This window comes from Aquarana catesbeiana, linkage group LG09 (genome assembly GCF_042186555.1).
Source record: "Aquarana catesbeiana isolate 2022-GZ linkage group LG09, ASM4218655v1, whole genome shotgun sequence".
NCBI classification, from domain to species: Eukaryota; Metazoa; Chordata; class Amphibia; order Anura; family Ranidae; genus Aquarana; species Aquarana catesbeiana.
In genome coordinates, this window is record NC_133332.1 from 197,779,241 (window position 1) to 197,800,383 (window position 21,143).

The window sequence follows — 21,143 nt, forward strand, 5'->3', positions numbered from 1 at the left end:
TGATGAGTGAGCTTGTAAAAAGGGTTGTTACAGAGAGTTCTTTCTCTTTGTTGCTGAAAAAGCCTGCCATGAGGCTGTCTATCTGCCATCTTGGGACGTTGCTCTGACTGAGGGCTTGGGCCTAAATTCCATGTGGCCCAGACCCCTTTTATCATCCAGAACCAGCAGATGAAACCATGTGTGATAAGTATCTTTGATATTTCATTGTTGTTATATGTTGTAGAGATATGCTATTTAGTATATTGTGTTCTGATTGTAAGCTATGTAACATTGTAATACCCTTTTAATACTTTAGTGTTAGTTTCCTAATTACTTGGGAAATAAATAAGATATTGCTTTACTAGCAGCACCGTGTGTTTGGTTTCATAGCTAACCTGGTATTATTGTGATATTAACAATAACATGTGCTCAGAGTTTATTAGACCAACTAATTATAGGGACTAGACAAATTAATACACAGATATAATATTAATTATTATATCGATTACTTCAGTCATTTACAACATTTTTATCCAGCCAATAAAAGAAGATCCAAGCCCAAACTCCAGGAAGCACCAGACATACTCCCACTCAAGGCTATAGAAAGCCTTAGTCACGTCCAAGAACAAAACAGCCCTTGATCCCGTGCTCTCTTATGGGGACTGAATATTCAGGAATGCCCTTCTAATATTCAAGACCTATTGGCAATAAATCCTGCTTGATCTGGGTGAACAAGTTTTGAAGCAATTTTATTCAGCCTGTCTGATAATACACTGTCTAATATTTTAACGTCTGAGCACAACAGGGATATCGGTCTATATGATGCTACATTTAATGAGTCCTTCGCTTCTTTATGTATCACTATAATAATTGCCTCTAGCATCGAATCAGGCAGTTTCCCCTCTAACTCCGATCCCCTCAGTATCCTAAGCAGTTCGGGAAGTAATATTTCTCCGTAGTATTTATATACCTCCATCGGGAGTCCATCTGGCCCAGGAGATTTTTGGTTGGCCATTCCGGACACAACCAGTTGTAGCTCCTTCAGGGCGATTGGACCTTCCAAATCTTCTCTATCCTCTTGGGAAATAGTCGGTATCTCCACATTCTCTAAAAATGTATTCATTTCTCCTCCCTCTCCCAATCTCTGAGATTTATACAGTTTCTCATAATACTCACCAAATGTATCTATGATCTCTATTGTGAGACAGGAAATCTCTCCATTTGCAGTCCTGATTGTCATTATACAAGAGGGAGAAGAGTTTGCTTTCACTAAGTGAGCCAACATTCGTCCCACACATTCCCCTTCTCTAAAAGAGCCCCGCTTCTGGGACAGCCAATTATTCTTTACCTTTCTCGTAATTGCAATTCTATACCCTTGCTGTTTATTAAGCCATATTTTTTGTTTTTCCGGGGTTGGATCTTTTACATCGCCTCCTTTCTAATACTTTCCTCCCATTCCCTAGATTCTTTCTTAATTTTTGCCACCTGCTGGATCAAGATACCTCTAAGGAACACTTTTAAAGGTATCCCAAAGTATCCCAGTTGACGCCGTATCTACAGTGGGGACGGAACGTATTCAGACCCCCTTAAATTTTGGGCTTATTCTCCAGCCCCCCCTGGGCTCTTTTTCCCCCTAGCGTCAGTGATAGCACCATTGGCCAGTGGTCCGAAACTCCTCTAGGCAAGTAGGATATATGTTTAACGTTCTGAAGCGCTTCCCCATTCCCCAGGGCCATATCTATCCGGGAGAGTGTGGAATAGGAGCTTGAGAAGCAAGAATATTGTTGTACACCTGGGTTCCACACTCTCCACATGTCCATCAAGCCAGCTTCCTCCAAAAAATGGCATAGCCGATTCTTCCCAGCATTCTCCAGTCGCGTCCCAGAAGGAAATCTATCAGCATTTTTATCGAGAACCTCATTAAAATCTCCCATTATTGTAACTGGCACATCTTCCTTATCTACCATAAATTCCATCAATATATACATAACCTTCAACTAAAAAGGCGGTGGGATGTATATATTTGCTAGAACATATTGCCTGTTCTCCAGCAGGCAATAAAGATAACTATAATGCCCCATTTCATCTACACTGGTCTGCAGGAAAAAGCCACCCCAGTTCTCACCATTATACTCACCCCCCTAGAATAGGAGGAGTACACAGAGTGGTACTGATGATGATATTTCCTATTCTTCAGTTGTGACATTGTATACTTTGTTAAATGTGTTTCCTGCAGGTAGGCCAGTCCTATTCCATATCCCTCCAGCATAGCAAAAACTGCAATTTTCTTAGCTGAGTTACCCAGCCCCCTGACATTCCAAGAGCCTAAATTGAGTATTTTAGCCTGCATATATAATCAAGGAAATAAGAGAATATATAGAATAGAGAAAATAAACATATAATGATGAATCAAAATAAAAAACACCCATTTTCAATTTACTAATATCATTGTTTCCTTGTGTGCTATAGTGTATCCTCCATGTGCTTTCTTCTATTAGAGTACGTTTTAATGTCTATTTTGTTATCCATCTGGTGCCCAAGAACCATTTTTCTTTAATCCTTACATGAAATATTCTTTTATTCTCCCCACCCCCCCCTCCCCAAACCCTCCTCTTTTCCTGTCCTGGTGTACCCTAAGGGGTTTTTCCGTGGTCTCCTTCCACTCCTCATGTTCTCCAGTCCCTCTCAGTGTTACATATGTTCTTCTTTCCTCCCCACCTTATTCCTCCCACCCTCCCCCTTCTTTGTCAGTGAAAAAAAAATATTAAAAAAATAAAATTCTTTCCCTGAACATATTCTTCCCACATTCATGAAACCACTCCTCTTGTGTATATCTCCCTGCCCCATCCCCTTGAAACATATATTCAAGCAAATTAATCCCTTTCCATTCCCCTTTCTTTTTCTTTCTCTTTTCTCTTCTTTCTCCTTCTTCCCTTAATCCATCTGCAGCCTCTCCTTGTTATCCTCTAACCAAGATTTCACTCCAAGTAGGGAGTCAAAGATCTGAGTCCCCCCCAGCGCATCCACCCCTAGTCATGCTGGGTATAATAGAGCATATGCAAGTTTATATTTTTGTGCGCTTGATCTAAAAATTCAGCTCTGCGCTTCTGCAGGTCAGGTGAGTAGTCCGGGTAAAGAGAAATCTTCATCCCATTATAGGAAATATTCCCCATCTCCCGTACTTTCCGCATCAGCATGACTTTGTCCTTGTAGTTAAAAAATGTCATCAATATCAGCCTGGGATGGCCTCCTGGCGGTGGAGCTCTAAAAGGGAACTCGATGAGCCCTTTCTATTGAAAAAAATGGTGAAAAGGTCTCCTTTCCATACAGTTCTATAAACCACTTTTCCAGAAATTCTATTGGGTTAGGACCCTCGCTTTTCTCAGGTAGCCCCATGAACCTCGCACTGTCCTGACGGGATCTATTTTCCATTTACATTTTTCACCCTTAAATTTAAATGGAATCCCCTTAAATTTTTCACTCTTTGTTATATTGCCCCCATTTGCTAAAATCATTTAAGTTCATTTTTTTTCCTCATTAATGTACACACAACACCCCACATTGACAGAAAAACACAGAATTGTTGACATTTTTGCAGATTTATTAAAAAGAAAACCTGAAATATCACATGGTCCTAAGTATTCAGACCCTTTGCTCAGTATTTAGTAGAAGCACCCTTTTGATCTAATACAGCCATGAGTCTTTTTGGGAAAGATGCAACAAGTTTTTCACACCTGGATTTGGGGATCCTCTGCCATTCCTCCTTGCAGAGCCTCTCCAGTTCTGTCAGGTTGGATGGTAAACGTTGGTGGACCGCCATTTTTAGGTCTCTCCAGAGATGCTCAATTGGGTTTAAGTCAGGGCTCTGGCTGGGCCATTCAAGAACAGTCACGGAGTTGTGGTGAAGCCACTCCTTCGTTATTTTAGCTGTGTGCTTAGGGTCATTGTCTTGTTGGAAGGTAAACCTTCGGCCCAGTCTGAGGTCCTGAGCACTCTGGAGAAAGTTTTCATCCAGAATATCCCTGTACTTGGCCGCATTCATCTTTGCCTCGATTGCAACCAGTCGTCCTGTCCCTGCAGCTGAAAAACACCCCCACAGCATGATGCTGCCACCACCATGCTTCACTGTTGGGACTGTATTGGACAGGTGAGCATGAGCAGTGCCTGGTTTTCTCCACACATACCGCTTAGAATTAAGGCCAAAAAGTTCTATCTTGGGCTTATCAGACCAGAGAATCTTATTTCTCACCATCTTGGAGTCCTTCGGGTGTTTTTTAGCAAACTCCATGCAGGCTTTCATGTGTCTTGCACTGAGGAGAGGCTTTCATCAGACCACTCTGCCATAAAGCCCAGACTGGTGGAGGGCTGTAGAGATGGTTGACCTTCTACAACTTTCTCACATCTCCCGACTGCATCTCTGGAGCTCAGCTACAGTGATCTTTGGGTTCTTCTTTACCTCTTTCACCAAGGCTCTTCTCCCTCGATAGCTCAGTTTGGCCAGACGGCCAGCTCTAGGAAGGGTTCTGGTCGTCCCAAACGTCACTGATTTAAGGATTATGGAGGCACTGTGCTCTTAGGAACCTTAAGTGCAGCAGAAATTTTTTTGTAACTTTGGCCAGATCTGTGCCTTGCCACAATTCTGTCTCTGAGCTCTTCAGGCAGTTCTTTTGACCTCATGATTCTCATTTCCTCTGACATGCACTGTGAGCTGTAAGGTCTTATATAGACAGGTGTGTGGCTTTCCTAATCAAGTCCAATCAGTATAACCAAATACAGCTGGACTCAAATGAAGGTGTAGAACCATCTCAAGGATGATCAGAAGAAATGGACAGCACCTGAGTTAAATATATGAGTGTCACAGCAAAGGGTCTGAATACTTAGGACCGTGTGATATTTCAGTTTTTCTTTTTTTAATAAATCTGCAAAAATGTCAACAATTCTGTGTTTTTCTGGCAATATGGGGTGCTGTGTGTACATTAATGAGAAAAAAGATCAACTTAAATTATTTTAGCAAATGGCTGCAATATAACAAAAAGTGAAAAAATTAAGGGGGTCTGAATACTTTCCGTCCCCACTGTATATCCATCTGCTTTCTCATATTTTTAACCTCGCTTTTTAATGGATGTAGGTCATCTTCCAGTTTGCTTGTCCTCCCCTCCAATGCTGTTGTTCTTTCTGCTGTTTTTTGTAGTTTGTGCCTGACCAATAACAAATCCTCCTTCACCCCCTTTAATTGGTCAGATAGTCCCCCCAGTGTGGATCTACATGCATTCACAGCCTGAAGGATATCCTTCAGTGTTGGTTCTTCCTCAGGGAGGGGGCTAGGGTCAGAAATTTGCTCGGGATCTTGCTGAATCGTCCCCTGGTTCTTATTACTCACAATTTTTGTGGCCTGAACGGCTACTGAAAGATGGCCCTGACTTTTTCTATCCGCTGATGCGCTCAGTTGTGTCTTTACTTGTACCTGGTGCACCCCTTTTGTTTGTGCCTGTCCTGGAGCATGAACAAAACATGCTAATTTTGCTGCTGCAGCCGCTGCGATTTGACTGCCCCTTTCCTTTGAGGAGCGTAGTTGTTCTGTCCCCACATTCTCCTGCTGTGTTTGCTTCTCTCCTCTTCGCCTTGACATACCTGCACAAGGCACGGGAGGAAAAAAAAAAAACTTCTCTCCCCTCAGAAAAAAAAGGGGGGTATCAAAGTGCAGATGCATTAAGCCCTGCGATTTGCTTAGGATAAGATAAACCCTGCAATTTACTTAAGATAAAGTAATGAAGTTCAGTAAAAAAAAAAGCAAGACTGTATTTTATACAGCAGATTACTAGAGCGAGGCTGCTGAAATATTCCAGGCCAATTTTTCACGGGTAGGGGTGCAAGTAAAAGTACACAGCATAGGTGTACGCAGCCTATTTCATTAGGGTGTGCACCCCAAAGCTCAAACACACATGCCTTTCTCTGCAGCCCCAGCTGCATGGAACAGTGAATGAATGGGAAGTGCTCTGTGCTAAAAGGCTTCCTGTTCATTCACAAACTGAAGCATACTAATATGAATGAACACAGTGAGAGAGTGTGTTCACTGTGTTCATTTAGAAAAGGAAGGGGCTGGTATACGACATACAGTGGGGTAAAAAAGTATTTAGTCAGCCACCAATTGTGCAAGTTCTCCCACTTAAAAAGATGAGAGAGGCCTGTAATTGTCATCATAGGTATACCTCAACTATGAGAGACAAAATGTGGAAATAAATCCAGACAATCACATTGTCTGATTTTTGAAAGAATTTATTTGCAAATTATGGTGGAAAATAAGTATTTGGTCACCTACAAACAAGCAAGATTTCTGGCTCTCACAGACCTGTATCTTCTTTTTTAAGAGGCTCCTCTGTCCTCCACTCATTACCTGTATTGATGGCACCTGTTTGAACTTGTTATCAGTATAAAAGACACCTGTCCACAACTTCAAACAGTCACACTCCAAACTCCACTATGGTGAAGACCAAAGAGCTGTCAAAGGACACCAGAATCAAAATTGTAGACCTGCACCAGGCTGGGAAGACTGAATCTGCAATAGGCAAGCAGCTTGGTGTGAAGAAATCAACTGTGGGAGCAATAATTAGAAAATGGAATACATACAAGACCACTGATAATCTCCCTCGATCTGGGGCTCCACGCAGGATCTCACCCCGTGGGGTCAAAATGATCACAAGAAAGGTGAGCAAAAATCCCAGAACCACACGGGGGGGGGGACCTTGTGAATGACCTGCAGAGAGCTGGGACCAACGTAACAAAGGCTACCATCAGTAAAACACTACGCCGCCGGGGACTCAGATCCTGCAGTGCCAGACGTGTCCCCCTGCTTAAGCCAATACATGTCCGGGCCTATCTGAGGTTTGCTAGAGAGCATTTGGATGATCCAGAAGAGGATTGGGAGAATGTCATATGGTCAGATGAAACCAAAGTAGAACTGTTTGGTAGAAACACAACTCATCGTGTTTGGAGGAGAGAGAATGCTGAGTTGCAACCAAAGAACACCATACCTACTGTGAAGCATGTGGTGGCAACATCATGCTTTGGGGCTGTTTCTCTGCAAAGGGAACAGAACGACTGATCCGTGTACATGAAAGAATGAATGGGGCCATGTATCGTGAGATTTAGAGTGCAAACCTCCTCCCATCAGCAAGGGCATTGAAGATGAAACGTGGCTGGGTCTTTCAGCATAACAATGATCCCAAACACACCGCCCAGGCAACGAAGGAGTGGCTTTGTAAGAAGCATTTCAAGGTCCTGGAGTGGCCTAGCCAGTCTCCAGATCTCAACCCCATAGAAAACCTTTGGAGGGAGTTGAAAGTCCGTGTTGCCCAGCGACAGCCCCAAAACATCACTGCTCTAGAGGAGATCTGCATGGAGGAATGGGCCAACATACCAGCAACAGTGCGTGACAACCTTGTGAAGACTTACAGAAAGCGTTTGACCACGTCATTGCCAACAAAAGATATATAACAAAGTATTGAGATGAACTTTTGATATTGACCAAATACTTATTTTCCACCATAATTTGCAAATAAATTCTTTCAAAATTCAGACAATGTGATTGTCTGGATTTGTTTCCACATTTTGTCTCTCATAGTTGAGGTATACCTATGATGACAATTACAGGCCTCTCTCATTCTTTTAAGTGGAAGAACTTGCACAATTGGTGGCTGACTAAATACTTTTTTGCCCTACTGTATGTACTAGCCCCTTTCCCCGCTCTCCATACTGAAACATCCCCCTGCAGCAACTGGGGGGAGGGGGAGATGAAAGGAGGAAAGCCAGCAGCACTGCAGGGCGGGTGGTCCAACATGGGGGGGGGGGACCCAGGCAGTAGGGGGAATGGGCACCGCATGTAGTGATTAGGGTGTGCCCAGGCACACCTTGCACACACCTTGCGTACGTCTATGGTGCACAGGTATTTTACACAGGATCCGTTAGAGCAGGGCCTTCAAGTATTTTACATGTTAGGTTATGTCAAGGCAGATGTCCTAAAATAATGCAAAACATCTTAATTTCCATAATTTCCTTCAGCACTCTTTTAAAAACCATGTCCCATGTTGCCCCCTCCTAGCTTTGCTAATCTTCTGTTCCACTAACAGGTGTGGCAAGCTCATATTTGCACAAAATATATGGAAAAAAGCATATTACCTCTCACCAAAAAAACTGGTACCCTGTCTTTTTAAGACCCATCTGCCTTCCTCCACTCACTTCAGAAGCCGCAGCAGGTGAGCTTAGACAGCATTTCCAAAGGCAGACAGCAGACACAGTCAGAGTCTGGGACAAAAAACAGTCAGACTGTCAAACCCACAGAAGTACATAGCATAGCAAGGGAGCCAGGACAGCACATTCAGAGGCAGACAGGAGAATCTGAGGTAAGTCCTTTAACCGGTAAGACTGCATAGAGAGAGGGAGAGAAGCCCTCTCAACCACAGACCTCCAAGATAATTTACACCATTGCATGGCGACTGGCGCATCCTGTGCTGCCCATCTCCCTGCACCCTGTGTACTGATTCACAGCCGCTCTGACTGACAATTAAGCCAGGAGAGCAGTGTGGTGTACTGCATATAAAAAGACAGGACAAAAAAAAACAAAGAGAGAGGCAATGATGACATTGCAGAGCTCTTATAATACCACACCTGAACAATATCAATGCTATTTAAACATCATTTTGCCCGCGGCCTTGGCACAAAAGGCACCCAGTTTTTAGAATTTTACCTTCAGCATTCAGTCCCTTCCAACTCCATGAGAGGCTGAACATGGAGGGGTAGGTTCGGCAGGGGGGATGCATCAAACAAATAACTTACCAACTGCAATCAACAGATGGCCTGGAGCAGACCAAAAAAAAGTTGAACGACTTAGTTGGGGGAGGGGCTGTCTTTTATTCAGCTAGGTACAGGTGGTCATGTGGGTCTCCAGAGGGTTAACCGTTGTGTGCTGATGTGAGGTGGGCCAGGAAATGCCTTTGCATTGCATATCTACTGTGTATTTGCTAAGACTAAAGTTTAAGATTGAATATATCTGCATTGCCATTCCCTTTTTTTGTGTTGCCTTAAAAATCCTTAGTAAAATACTAATTTGTTTTGCTATAGCTTGGTGTCATTTGCACGTGTGTCTGCAGTGATTTCATCTAACCAGGTGTGCCAGAGTGGCTGAGGTTGTTCTTGGGGTTGAGGCACAAAACAGAGAACCAAAAATTACAAAGCGGCTTCTTCAGGGATGGCACTACAATTGCACTTACAAAATAGAGCACTGCCGCCAGTGCTAGCTCAAATGCACGTATCAAACACATATGCAGACTCTCGGCACAATGGTAAGATGGCCACGTGATGATGTGACACCCAAGGCTTGGTCCCCCTATACACGTTACATCCAAAGCCAGGGACTTCCTGTGTAGGAGTCATCCAGCAGGTATCTTACCATTGAGCCAAGAGTTGGCATATGTGTTTGATATGTGCATTTGAGCTAGCACTGACAGCAGTGCTCTATTTTGTAAGTGCAATATTCTTCTTTTATTTATTAAACCTTTTAAACTGAGAGCATTTGATCTTTGAGGTGAGCGGCTAGTTTGGATGGTGGAGGAACACGGAACAATTCTATTATTTGGATTACAGTATCACAGTGGTGATTGCATATACTGATTGGACTTTAATTTACACTATTTGTGGACTATCATATTTGTTGCACATTAGGCCCCTTTCACACGAGGCGGATGCTGCTTCCACGGAGTCCGCCTCGGTCCGCCGGCTCAGCGGGAGATCTCTCCGTTGATCTCCGCTGAGCCGGCGGACGACAGGTCCCTCTCTGCTCACTGAGCGGGGAGGGGCTTGTCAAGAGCCGCTGCTGCCTATGGAGAGATCGGACGAAAACGGACAGCATGTCCGTTTTCATCAGATCTCACCCGATCCGCCAGCAACGGATCCGAACGTAGAGGCATCCGTCTGCTTTTAGCGGATCGGACCGGGTCGGATGTCAGCAGACATGTCTCCGCTGACAACCGTCGCTCCATAGGCTAACATGGAGCGCCCGTTCAGGTCCGCCGTCAAAACTGACAGGCGGACCTGAACAGTCTGATCGTGTGAAAGGGGCCTTATAATGTTATTAGATGTCTATAGCACTTTTTTTGATATTTTGGTGTTTATATTCAGTATCAGTACAAGAGACTTATTTTTGTTGCGTTGCGCTGTTTTCTATTTGTTTATATATACTTTACAAGCAGAAAATGAATAGCTTTTGAGAATTACAATCATAATGTACAGAACAAGAGAAGCAGTACTGTACATACAGAATAAGATCAGATACCAGGAATTCCATCCAGAACACAGGGCAGGAGAAGGACTATTGTGCAGTAGATACTGAGAATAAACATCCAGTATAAAGCACAAGACAGCTAGCACTGTACAATATCCACACATACAGAATGAAAACAGATACTGGGAATTAGACCCAGCATTCAAAACAAGGAAGGTGCCACTGTGCAGTGTTAATTCATGCAAAATAATTACTGATACTGAGAATTACAACCAGTGTACAAAACACTATGCAATGTCCAATCTTCTTTCTATCCCATTCCATTTCATTAATTTACTTCTTCATTCCTCAGTTTAACCATACCTCCATCCAACCTTTCTCTCCTTTTTCTCCATGCATCCATCATCGGGGAACACCCATAGCACTCTTAAGAAAACATATGGTATGCAAAGTCTGCTTTGCTAACAGTGGATCTGAACAAATATGTAGGAGATTGTAGTTAAAACAATCCACCATCTTTTCATGAAACGTAAAAAAAGTACCTTGTGCTTTAATAAATTATACCCACTCATTTAGTTTTAGTTTACACCATTGCATGGCGACTGGCGCATCCTGTGCTGCCCATCTCCCTGCACCCTGTGTACTGATTCACAGCCGCTCTGACTGACAATAAAGCCAGGAGAGCAGTGCGGTGTACTGCATATAAAAAGACAGGACAAAAAAAAACAAAGAGAGAGGCAATGATGACATTGCAGAGCTCTTATAATACCACACCTGAACAATATCAATGCTATTTAAACATCATTTTGCCCGCGGCCTTGGCACAAAAGGCACCCAGTTTTTAGAATTTTACCTTCAGCATTCAGTGCCTTCCAACTCCATGAGAGGCTGAACATGGAGGGGTAGGTTCGGCAGGGGGGATGCATCAAACAAATAACTTACCAACTGCAATCAACAGATGGCCTGGAGCAGACCAAAAAAAAGTTGAACGAGTTAGTTGGGGGAGGGGCTGTCTTTTATTCAGCTAGGTACAGGTGGTCATGTGGGTCTCCAGAGGGTTAACCGTTGTGTGCTGATGTGAGGTGGGCCAGGAAATGCCTTTGCATTGCATATCTACTGTGTATTTGCTAAGACTAAAGTTTAAGATTGAATATATCTGCATTGCCATTCCCTTTTTTTGTGTTGCCTTAAAAATTCTTAGTAAAATACTAATGTGTTTTGCTACAGCTTGGTGTCATTTGCACGTGTGTCTGCAGTGATTTCATCTAACCAGGTGTGCCAGAGGGGCTGAGGTTGTTCTTGGGGTTGAGGCACAAAACAGAGAACCAAAAATTACAAAGCGGCTTCTTCAGGGATGGCACTACAATTGCACTTACAAAATAGAGCACTGCCGCCAGTGCTAGCTCAAATGCACGTATCAAACACATATGCAGACTCTCGGCACAATGGTAAGATGGCCACGTGATGATGTGACACCCAAGGCTTGGTCCCCCTATACACGTTACATCCAAAGCCAGGGACTTCCTATGTAGGAGTCATCCAGCAGGTATCTTACCATTGAGCCAAGAGTTGGCATATGTGTTTGATATGTGCATTTGAGCTAGCACTGACAGCAGTGCTCTATTTTGTAAGTGCAATATTCTTCTTTTATTTATTAAACCTTTTAAACTGAGAGCATTTGATCTTTGAGGTGAGCGGCTAGTTTGGATGGTGGAGGAACACGGAACAATTCTATTATTTGGATTACAGTATCACAGTGGTGATTGCATATACTGATTGGACTTTCATTTACACTATTTGTGGACTATCATATTTGTTGCACATTAGGCCCCTTTCACACGAGGCGGACGCCGCTTCCACGGAGTCCGCCTCGGTCCGCCGGCTCAGCGGGAGATCTCTCCGTTGATCTCCGCTGAGCCGGCGGACGACAGGTCCCTCTCTGCTCACTGAGCGGGGAGGGGCTTGTCAAGAGCCGCTGCTGCCTATGGAGAGATCGGACGAAAACGGACAGCATGTCCGTTTTCATCAGATCTCACCCGATCCGCCAGCGACGGATCTGAACGTAGAGGCATCCGTCTGCTTTTAGCGGATCGGACCGGGTCGGATGTCAGCAGACATGTCTCCGCTGACATCCGTCGCTCCATAGGCTAACATGGAGTGCCCGTTCAGGTCAGCTGTCAAAACTGACAGGCGGACCTGAACAGTCTGCTCGTGTAAAAGGGGCCTTATAATGTTATTAGATGTCTATAGCACTTTTTTTGATATTTTGGTGTTTATATTCAGTATCAGTACAAGAGACTTATTTTTGTTGCGTTGCGCTGTTTTCTATTTGTTTATATATACTTTACAAGCAGAAAATGAATAGCTTTTGAGAATTACAATCATAATGTACAGAACAAGAGAAGCAGTACTGTACATACAGAATAAGATCAGATACCAGGAATTCCATCCAGAACACAGGGCAGGAGAAGGACTATTGTGCAGTAGATACTGAGAATAAACATCCAGTATAAAGCACAAGACAGCTAGCACTGTACAATATCCACACATACAGAATGAAAACAGATACTGGGAATTAGACCCAGCATTCAAAACAAGGAAGGTGCCACTGTGCAGTGTTAATTCATGCAAAATAATTACTGATACTGAGAATTACAACCAGTGTACAAAACACTATGCAATGTCCAATCTTCTTTCTATCCCATTCCATTTCATTAATTTACTTCTTCATTCCTCAGTTTAACCATACCTCCATCCAACCTTTCTCTCCTTTTTCTCCATGCATCCATCATCGGGGAACACCCATAGCACTCTTAAGAAAACATATGGTATGCAAAGTCTGCTTTGCTAACAGTGGATCTGAACAAATATGTAGGAGATTGTAGTTAAAACAATCCACCATCTTTTCATGAAACGTAAAAAAAGTACCTTGTGTTTTAATAAATTATACCCACTCATTTAGTTTTAGTTTACACCATTGCATGGCGACTGGCGCATCCTGTGCTGCCCATCTCCCTGCACCCTGTGTACTGATTCACAGCCGCTCTGACTGACAATAAAGCCAGGAGAGCAGTGCGGTGTACTGCATATAAAAAGACAGGACAAAAAAAAACAAAGAGAGAGGCAATGATGACATTGCAGAGCTCTTATAATACCACACCTGAACAATATCAATGCTATTTAAACATCATTTTGCCCGCGGCCTTGGCACAAAAGGCACCCAGTTTTTAGAATTTTACCTTCAGCATTCAGTCCCTTCCAACTCCATGAGAGGCTGAACATGGAGGGGTAGGTTTGGCAGGGGGGATGCATCAAACAAATAACTTACCAACTGCAATCAACAGATGGCCTGGAGCAGACCAAAAAAAAGTTGAACGACTTAGTTGGGGGAGGGGCTGTCTTTTATTCAGCTAGGTACAGGTGGTCATGTGGGTCTCCAGAGGGTTAACCGTTGTGTGCTGATGTGAGGTGGGCCAGGAAATGCCTTTGCATTGCATATCTACTGTGTATTTGCTAAGACTAAAGTTTAAGATTGAATATATCTGCATTGCCATTCCCTTTTTTTGTGTTGCCTTAAAAATCCTTAGTAAAATACTAATTTGTTTTGCTATAGCTTGGTGTCATTTGCACGTGTGTCTGCAGTGATTTCATCTAACCAGGTGTGCCAGAGGGGCTGAGGTTGTTCTTGGGGTTGAGGCACAAAACAGAGAACCAAAAATTACAAAGCGGCTTCTTCAGGGATGGCACTACAATTGCACTTACAAAATAGAGCACTGCCGCCAGTGCTAGCTCAAATGCACGTATCAAACACATATGCAGACTCTCGGCACAATGGTAAGATGGCCACGTGATGATGTGACACCTAAGGCTTGGTCCCCCTATACACGTTACATCCAAAGCCAGGGACTTCCTATGTAGGAGTCATCCAGCAGGTATCTTACCATTGAGCCAAGAGTTGGCATATGTGTTTGATATGTGCATTTGAGCTAGCACTGACAACAGTGCTCTATTTTGTAAGTGCAATATTCTTCTTTTATTTATTAAACCTTTTAAACTGAGAGCATTTGATCTTTGAGGTGAGCGGCTAGTTTGGATGGTGGAGGAACACGGAACAATTCTATTATTTGGATTACAGTATCACAGTGGTGATTGCATATACTGATTGGACTTTAATTTACACTATTTGTGGACTATCATATTTGTTGCACATTAGGCCCCTTTCACACGAGGCGGATGCTGCTTCCACGGAGTCCGCCTCGGTCCGCCGGCTCAGCGGGAGATCTCTCCGTTGATCTCCGCTGAGCCGGCGGACGACAGGTCCCTCTCTGCTCACTGAGCGGGGAGGGGCTTGTCAAGAGCCGCTGCTGCCTATGGAGAGATCGGACGAAAACGGACAGCATGTCCGTTTTCATCAGATCTCACCCGATCCGCCAGCAACGGATCCGAACGTAGAGGCATCCGTCTGCTTTTAGCGGATCGGACCGGGTCGGATGTCAGCAGACATGTCTCCGCTGACAACCGTCGCTTCATAGGCTAACATGGAGCGCCCGTTCAGGTCCGCCGTCAAAACTGACAGGCGGACCTGAACAGTCTGATCGTGTGAAAGGGGCCTTATAATGTTATTAGATGTCTATAGCACTTTTTTTGATATTTTGGTGTTTATATTCAGTATCAGTACAAGAGACTTATTTTTGTTGCGTTGCGCTGTTTTCTATTTGTTTATATATACTTTACAAGCAGAAAATGAATAGCTTTTGAGAATTACAATCATAATGTACAGAACAAGAGAAGCAGTACTGTACATACAGAATAAGATCAGATACCAGGAATTCCATCCAGAACACAGGGCAGGAGAAGGACTATTGTGCAGTAGATACTGAGAATAAACATCCAGTATAAAGCACAAGACAGCTAGCACTGTACAATATCCACACATACAGAATGAAAACAGATACTGGGAATTAGACCCAGCATTCAAAACAAGGAAGGTGCCACTGTGCAGTGTTAATTCATGCAAAATAATTACTGATACTGAGAATTACAACCAGTGTACAAAACACTATGCAATGTCCAATCTTCTTTCTATCCCATTCCATTTCATTAATTTACTTCTTCATTCCTCAGTTTAACCATACCTCCATCCAACCTTTCTCTCCTTTTTCTCCATGCATCCATCATCGGGGAACACCCATAGCACTCTTAAGAAAACATATGGTATGCAAAGTCTGCTTTGCTAACAGTGGATCTGAACAAATATGTAGGAGATTGTAGTTAAAACAATCCACCATCTTTTCATGAAACGTAAAAAAAGTACCTTGTGCTTTAATAAATTATACCCACTCATTTAGTTTTAGTTTACACCATTGCATGGCGACTGGCGCATCCTGTGCTGCCCATCTCCCTGCACCCTGTGTACTGATTCACAGCCGCTCTGACTGACAATAAAGCCAGGAGAGCAGTGCGGTGTACTGCATATAAAAAGACAGGACAAAAAAAAACAAAGAGAGAGGCAATGATGACATTGCAGAGCTCTTATAATACCACACCTGAACAATATCAATGCTATTTAAACATCATTTTGCCCGCGGCCTTGGCACAAAAGGCACCCAGTTTTTAGAATTTTACCTTCAGCATTCAGTGCCTTCCAACTCCATGAGAGGCTGAACATGGAGGGGTAGGTTCGGCAGGGGGGATGCATCAAACAAATAACTTACCAACTGCAATCAACAGATGGCCTGGAGCAGACCAAAAAAAAGTTGAACGAGTTAGTTGGGGGAGGGGCTGTCTTTTATTCAGCTAGGTACAGGTGGTCATGTGGGTCTCCAGAGGGTTAACCGTTGTGTGCTGATGTGAGGTGGGCCAGGAAATGCCTTTGCATTGCATATCTACTGTGTATTTGCTAAGACTAAAGTTTAAGATTGAATATATCTGCATTGCCATTCCCTTTTTTTGTGTTGCCTTAAAAATTCTTAGTAAAATACTAATGTGTTTTGCTACAGCTTGGTGTCATTTGCACGTGTGTCTGCAGTGATTTCATCTAACCAGGTGTGCCAGAGGGGCTGAGGTTGTTCTTGGGGTTGAGGCACAAAACAGAGAACCAAAAATTACAAAGCGGCTTCTTCAGGGATGGCACTACAATTGCACTTACAAAATAGAGCACTGCCGCCAGTGCTAGCTCAAATGCACGTATCAAACACATATGCAGACTCTCGGCACAATGGTAAGATGGCCACGTGATGATGTGACACCCAAGGCTTGGTCCCCCTATACACGTTACATCCAAAGCCAGGGACTTCCTATGTAGGAGTCATCCAGCAGGTATCTTACCATTGAGCCAAGAGTTGGCATATGTGTTTGATATGTGCATTTGAGCTAGCACTGACAGCAGTGCTCTATTTTGTAAGTGCAATATTCTTCTTTTATTTATTAAACCTTTTAAACTGAGAGCATTTGATCTTTGAGGTGAGCGGCTAGTTTGGATGGTGGAGGAACACAGAACAATTCTATTATTTGGATTACAGTATCACAGTGGTGATTGCATATACTGATTGGACTTTCATTTACACTATTTGTGGACTATCATATTTGTTGCACATTAGGCCCCTTTCACACGAGGCGGATGCTGCTTCCACGGAGTCCGCCTCGGTCCGCCGGCTCAGCGGGAGATCTCTCCGTTGATCTCCGCTGAGCCGGCGGACGACAGGTCCCTCTCTGCTCACTGAGCGGGGAGGGGCTTGTCAAGAGCCGCTGCTGCCTATGGAGAGATCGGACGAAAACGGACAGCATGTCCGTTTTCATCAGATCTCACCCGATCCGCCAGCAACGGATCCGAACGTAGAGGCATCCGTCTGCTTTTAGCGGATCGGACCGGGTCGGATGTCAGCAGACATGTCTCCGCTGACAACCGTCGCTCCATAGGCTAACATGGAGTGCCCGTTCAGGTCCGCCGTCAAAACTGACAGGCGGACCTGAACAGTCTGATCGTGTGAAAGGGGCCTTATAATGTTATTAGATGTCTATAGCACTTTTTTTGATATTTTGGTGTTTATATTCAGTATCAGTACAAGAGACTTATTTTTGTTGCGTTGCGCTGTTTTCTATTTGTTTATATATACTTTACAAGCAGAAAATGAATAGCTTTTGAGAATTACAATCATAATGTACAGAACAAGAGAAGCAGTACTGTACATACAGAATAAGATCAGATACCAGGAATTCCATCCAGAACACAGGGCAGGAGAAGGACTATTGTGCAGTAGATACTGAGAATAAACATCCAGTATAAAGCACAAGACAGCTAGCACTGTACAATATCCACACATACAGAATGAAAACAGATACTGGGAATTAGACCCAGCATTCAAAACAAGGAAGGTGCCACTGTGCAGTGTTAATTCATGCAAAATAATTACTGATACTGAGAATTACAACCAGTGTACAAAACACTATGCAATGTCCAATCTTCTTTCTATCCCATTCCATTTCATTAATTTACTTCTTCATTCCTCAGTTTAACCATACCTCCATCTAACCTTTCTCTCCTTTTTCTCCATGCATCCATCATCGGGGAACACCCGTAGCACTCTTAAGAAAACATATGGTATGCAAAGTCTGCTTTGCTAACAGTGGATCTGAACAAATATGTAGGAGATTGTAGTTAAAACAATCCACCATCTTTTCATGAAACGTAAAAAAAAGTACCTTGTGCTTTAATAATTTTATACCCACTCATTTAGTTTTAGTTTGTGTGAGGAAAATGCATTTAAAGTCAAAATGTCAAATAATGTTTGTACATGCAGTGTCATTTCAGCTAAGCCTGGCTGTCCGTGCTTGACTAATGAAGCATTGGCTGATTTCATTGCAGGACCAGTAATGTTAGATCATCATCTGCAGTACAGCAGTGGCAATAAATCTGACACTGTGAGGCTGATCAAGTGGAGTCTCTCTAAAAGTCTAAAATGATCAAATAATGTAAAATAAAAGACAGAAATACTGACATGAAATTATGTACAGTTTAAAACAAAGAATTTGTTTTAAATTAAACAATAAGTACATTTAAATTGCCTTAAACTATTCATGTTTTTATACATGATGTTGCGTTGCCTCTCACTGCCAATATATAGTTACCGGAAAATCTCATAGTAGGAGGTTTGGGATTTCCAGCCTTTGACCAGAAGGATCAGATGTACTTACAGATTTCCACTGACATTTCATTAAGTGCCTTTTGCAATCTACTAAGGTCTCTGGTACATGAAGTCTGCGACTGGGATCCACTGGGGTCACTGATTAAAGAATGCTGGATTAAGGATCCATTAGCTTCCATAAACAGTTGAGTGAAGGGATCAGATGTTGGAATGAATAAAGAGACAGGTGTGTCGGCTCCGCCTCCTCCAGGTAGATTGAAGCGACTCCTGGGAATGGATGCAGCAGGTGGAAGAACATTACTATAATTAGAGGCAGGCTCTGGTGTGGAAATACCTTTCTTATGTTTCTCATTTAGTCCTTTTTGTTAAAATGAAATTTTTTCAGCATTCTCAGTGGGCAGGTCGCACCTTCAACCATGTAATTCAAATGATAAAGAACCATATCAGACTTCCAGTTGCCATGGGGCTTGGGTATGTACACTCAAAAGGGAGGCTTTACATGCACTGAAATATAATAAGTCAGTTGCGCTAATTGATATTAACCTGTGCAAATCATTCAACAATGAATAGGTTTTCATGTAATATACAGTGCCTGACAATGTATAATACATATATATATATATATATATATAAAACCAAAAAGGTCCAATTTTCTAAATTATAAAGATGACAATGAAAATAATAAATAAAGTGCTTCAGTGCAAAATACAATCTTGTGAAATTTCTTTAAATCTTCTTGTTCAAATATGTGCCAAAAATTTTAATCCTAGTGCTCCCATATAGGGTATGTGCTCACCTCAATGTGTGTGACCTCACAATTAAGTTCGGTCAAACCATGCTTTTTTAGTTTCCCAGAACTAATCAGATAAATTTCCTCCTTCCAATCCGTCCATTTGTGTCTTCAAAAAGCATTGTGTAATCGGTATATGTAAAAAAGAAGGGGCTCCACACAGTGCGTAAACTGTTTAAAAACCGTGACTTTATTAAGAACGTGTAAATTACACTCACATGTGCTGAGTGCTCCAGTGCACCAACTGTATACAGCGTTTTTTTTTAAAATCCAATGCACTGCCACAACAGCTCTGTATCGTTCCAATAGATATCTCAATGTCTCATTAACACCATTCGCCCCTCCCGTAGGTTTTACATACACTGACATCTTGAATTGTGTTTTAGATAATTAACATCTACCTTGAGGCAATATATGATTAAATAAGGGTGGATTACAGTAACAGACTTACCCATGTGGCTATTAGCACCAAGATATGTTTCTGAAATTCATTAGAACATCATCATTACTATACAACAAGTGTAGCTGATTGGGACTGACAACTACTAGCTATAACATGACCTGGAAAAATGGGAACCTTCACAGGTATACAAAACAGACATGTGTGTGCAGGGTAGAAATATAAGACAGGTAGGTGTGTGTGTGTGTGTGGTGTAGAGACGCAGGACAGGTAGGTGTGTGGAGTGTAGTGATACGGTACAGGTAAGTGCGTGAAGTGTGAAGACACAGGACAGGTACGTATGTGAGGTTTAATAATACTGGACAAGCATGTTTAGAGTAGTGATGGGCTCAGGGGCTTTCGGGATCGTAGTCCCAATCCACCAGAGCAATTGCACCAGGAATAGGGTTGCCACCTCATCCCTTTAAACCCAAACACACATTAATTACACAGGTTCTGTGGCTGATTAAGGTGGTAATTAAACTCACTTGGTGCCTTCTCTGCATTAAATTAGCCTCAGAGCCTGTGTAATTCATATGTGTTCGGGTTTAAAGGGATGAGGTGGCAACCCTAGCCAGGAAGCCGACACTGCACACCGGCAGCTGCACAGACCGGGAAATGCCTCACTGCATATGATTGGCAGTGTGCAGTGTTGGCTTCCTGGCGTGATTGCTCAGGTGGGTTGGGACTACGATCCCATACACACCTGATCCCATCACTAGTTTAGAGTAGTGACACAAGACAGGTGTGTGAGGTGTGGAGACACAGAACAGGTAGATTTGTGAGGCGTACGGACACAGGACAGGTAGAAATGTGGAGTGTAGTGATACAGAGTGGGTAGATGTATGTGATGTAGAGACAAGTGTGCAGTGTGGTGTAATGACACAGGACAGGTAGACCTTATTCACACTGCCTTCAGCTTAAAAAGGAACTGCAGTCTGCTCACATAATTTGTAATAAAAACATCTTTGCCATTCAGAAGCTTCCCATCAACTACTTTGCATATTATTTGATATATACTGTGATTCTGTACTTGCCAAATATGCTGCAGAATTCTCCCTCCACTAAGTCTGGCTGCATCCAATTTAACTGTGGGCAGCTGAAGCTGCTGCCTGTTCACTGAGGCACACCTCCAGCTCAACCCCTGCAGCTCTCATTGGCCCTCTTATGACTCACCCCCCCCCCCCCCCCCCCTTCCAGCCTGGCAAACTCTCACGAGAGTGGGAGAGAGAGCTGTGCCTAGGCTAACGACCAGACAAGAAGGAGGAAGTGGGCTGTATAAGGTATTTACTGGAAAAAAAAATGTTTTGCTATCCAAAGTTAAAACAACAAGGGCAGAGGATTTAATAGATGGAAAGATGAAAAAATGACTGAAGGTCCACTTTAAGAGAAGTGTGTACAGCAAGCTTTAACAAAGCATTTGCAGAGTTTTCAGCATACTTTGTTAAATTACGATTTCGCTCCAGTTTAGGGATGTTAAAACGCAGGTCTTAATGGAAGGACTAACTGTTGTAA

At 43.0% G+C, this 21,143-nt stretch overlaps 1 protein-coding gene across 1 annotated transcript in view; it reads right to left on the bottom strand.

The window, feature by feature from the left end:
• The window catches only part of ABO (ABO, alpha 1-3-N-acetylgalactosaminyltransferase and alpha 1-3-galactosyltransferase), an 88,154-nt gene extending 69,403 nt beyond the window's left edge, over positions 1–18,751 (bottom strand). Inside the window, 2 exon segments of the mRNA XM_073600949.1 lie at positions 18,449–18,620; positions 18,623–18,751. Of these exon segments, the coding sequence (XP_073457050.1) occupies positions 18,449–18,620; positions 18,623–18,751 (301 nt within the window).
• Positions 18,752–21,143: the final 2,392 nt, after the last annotated feature.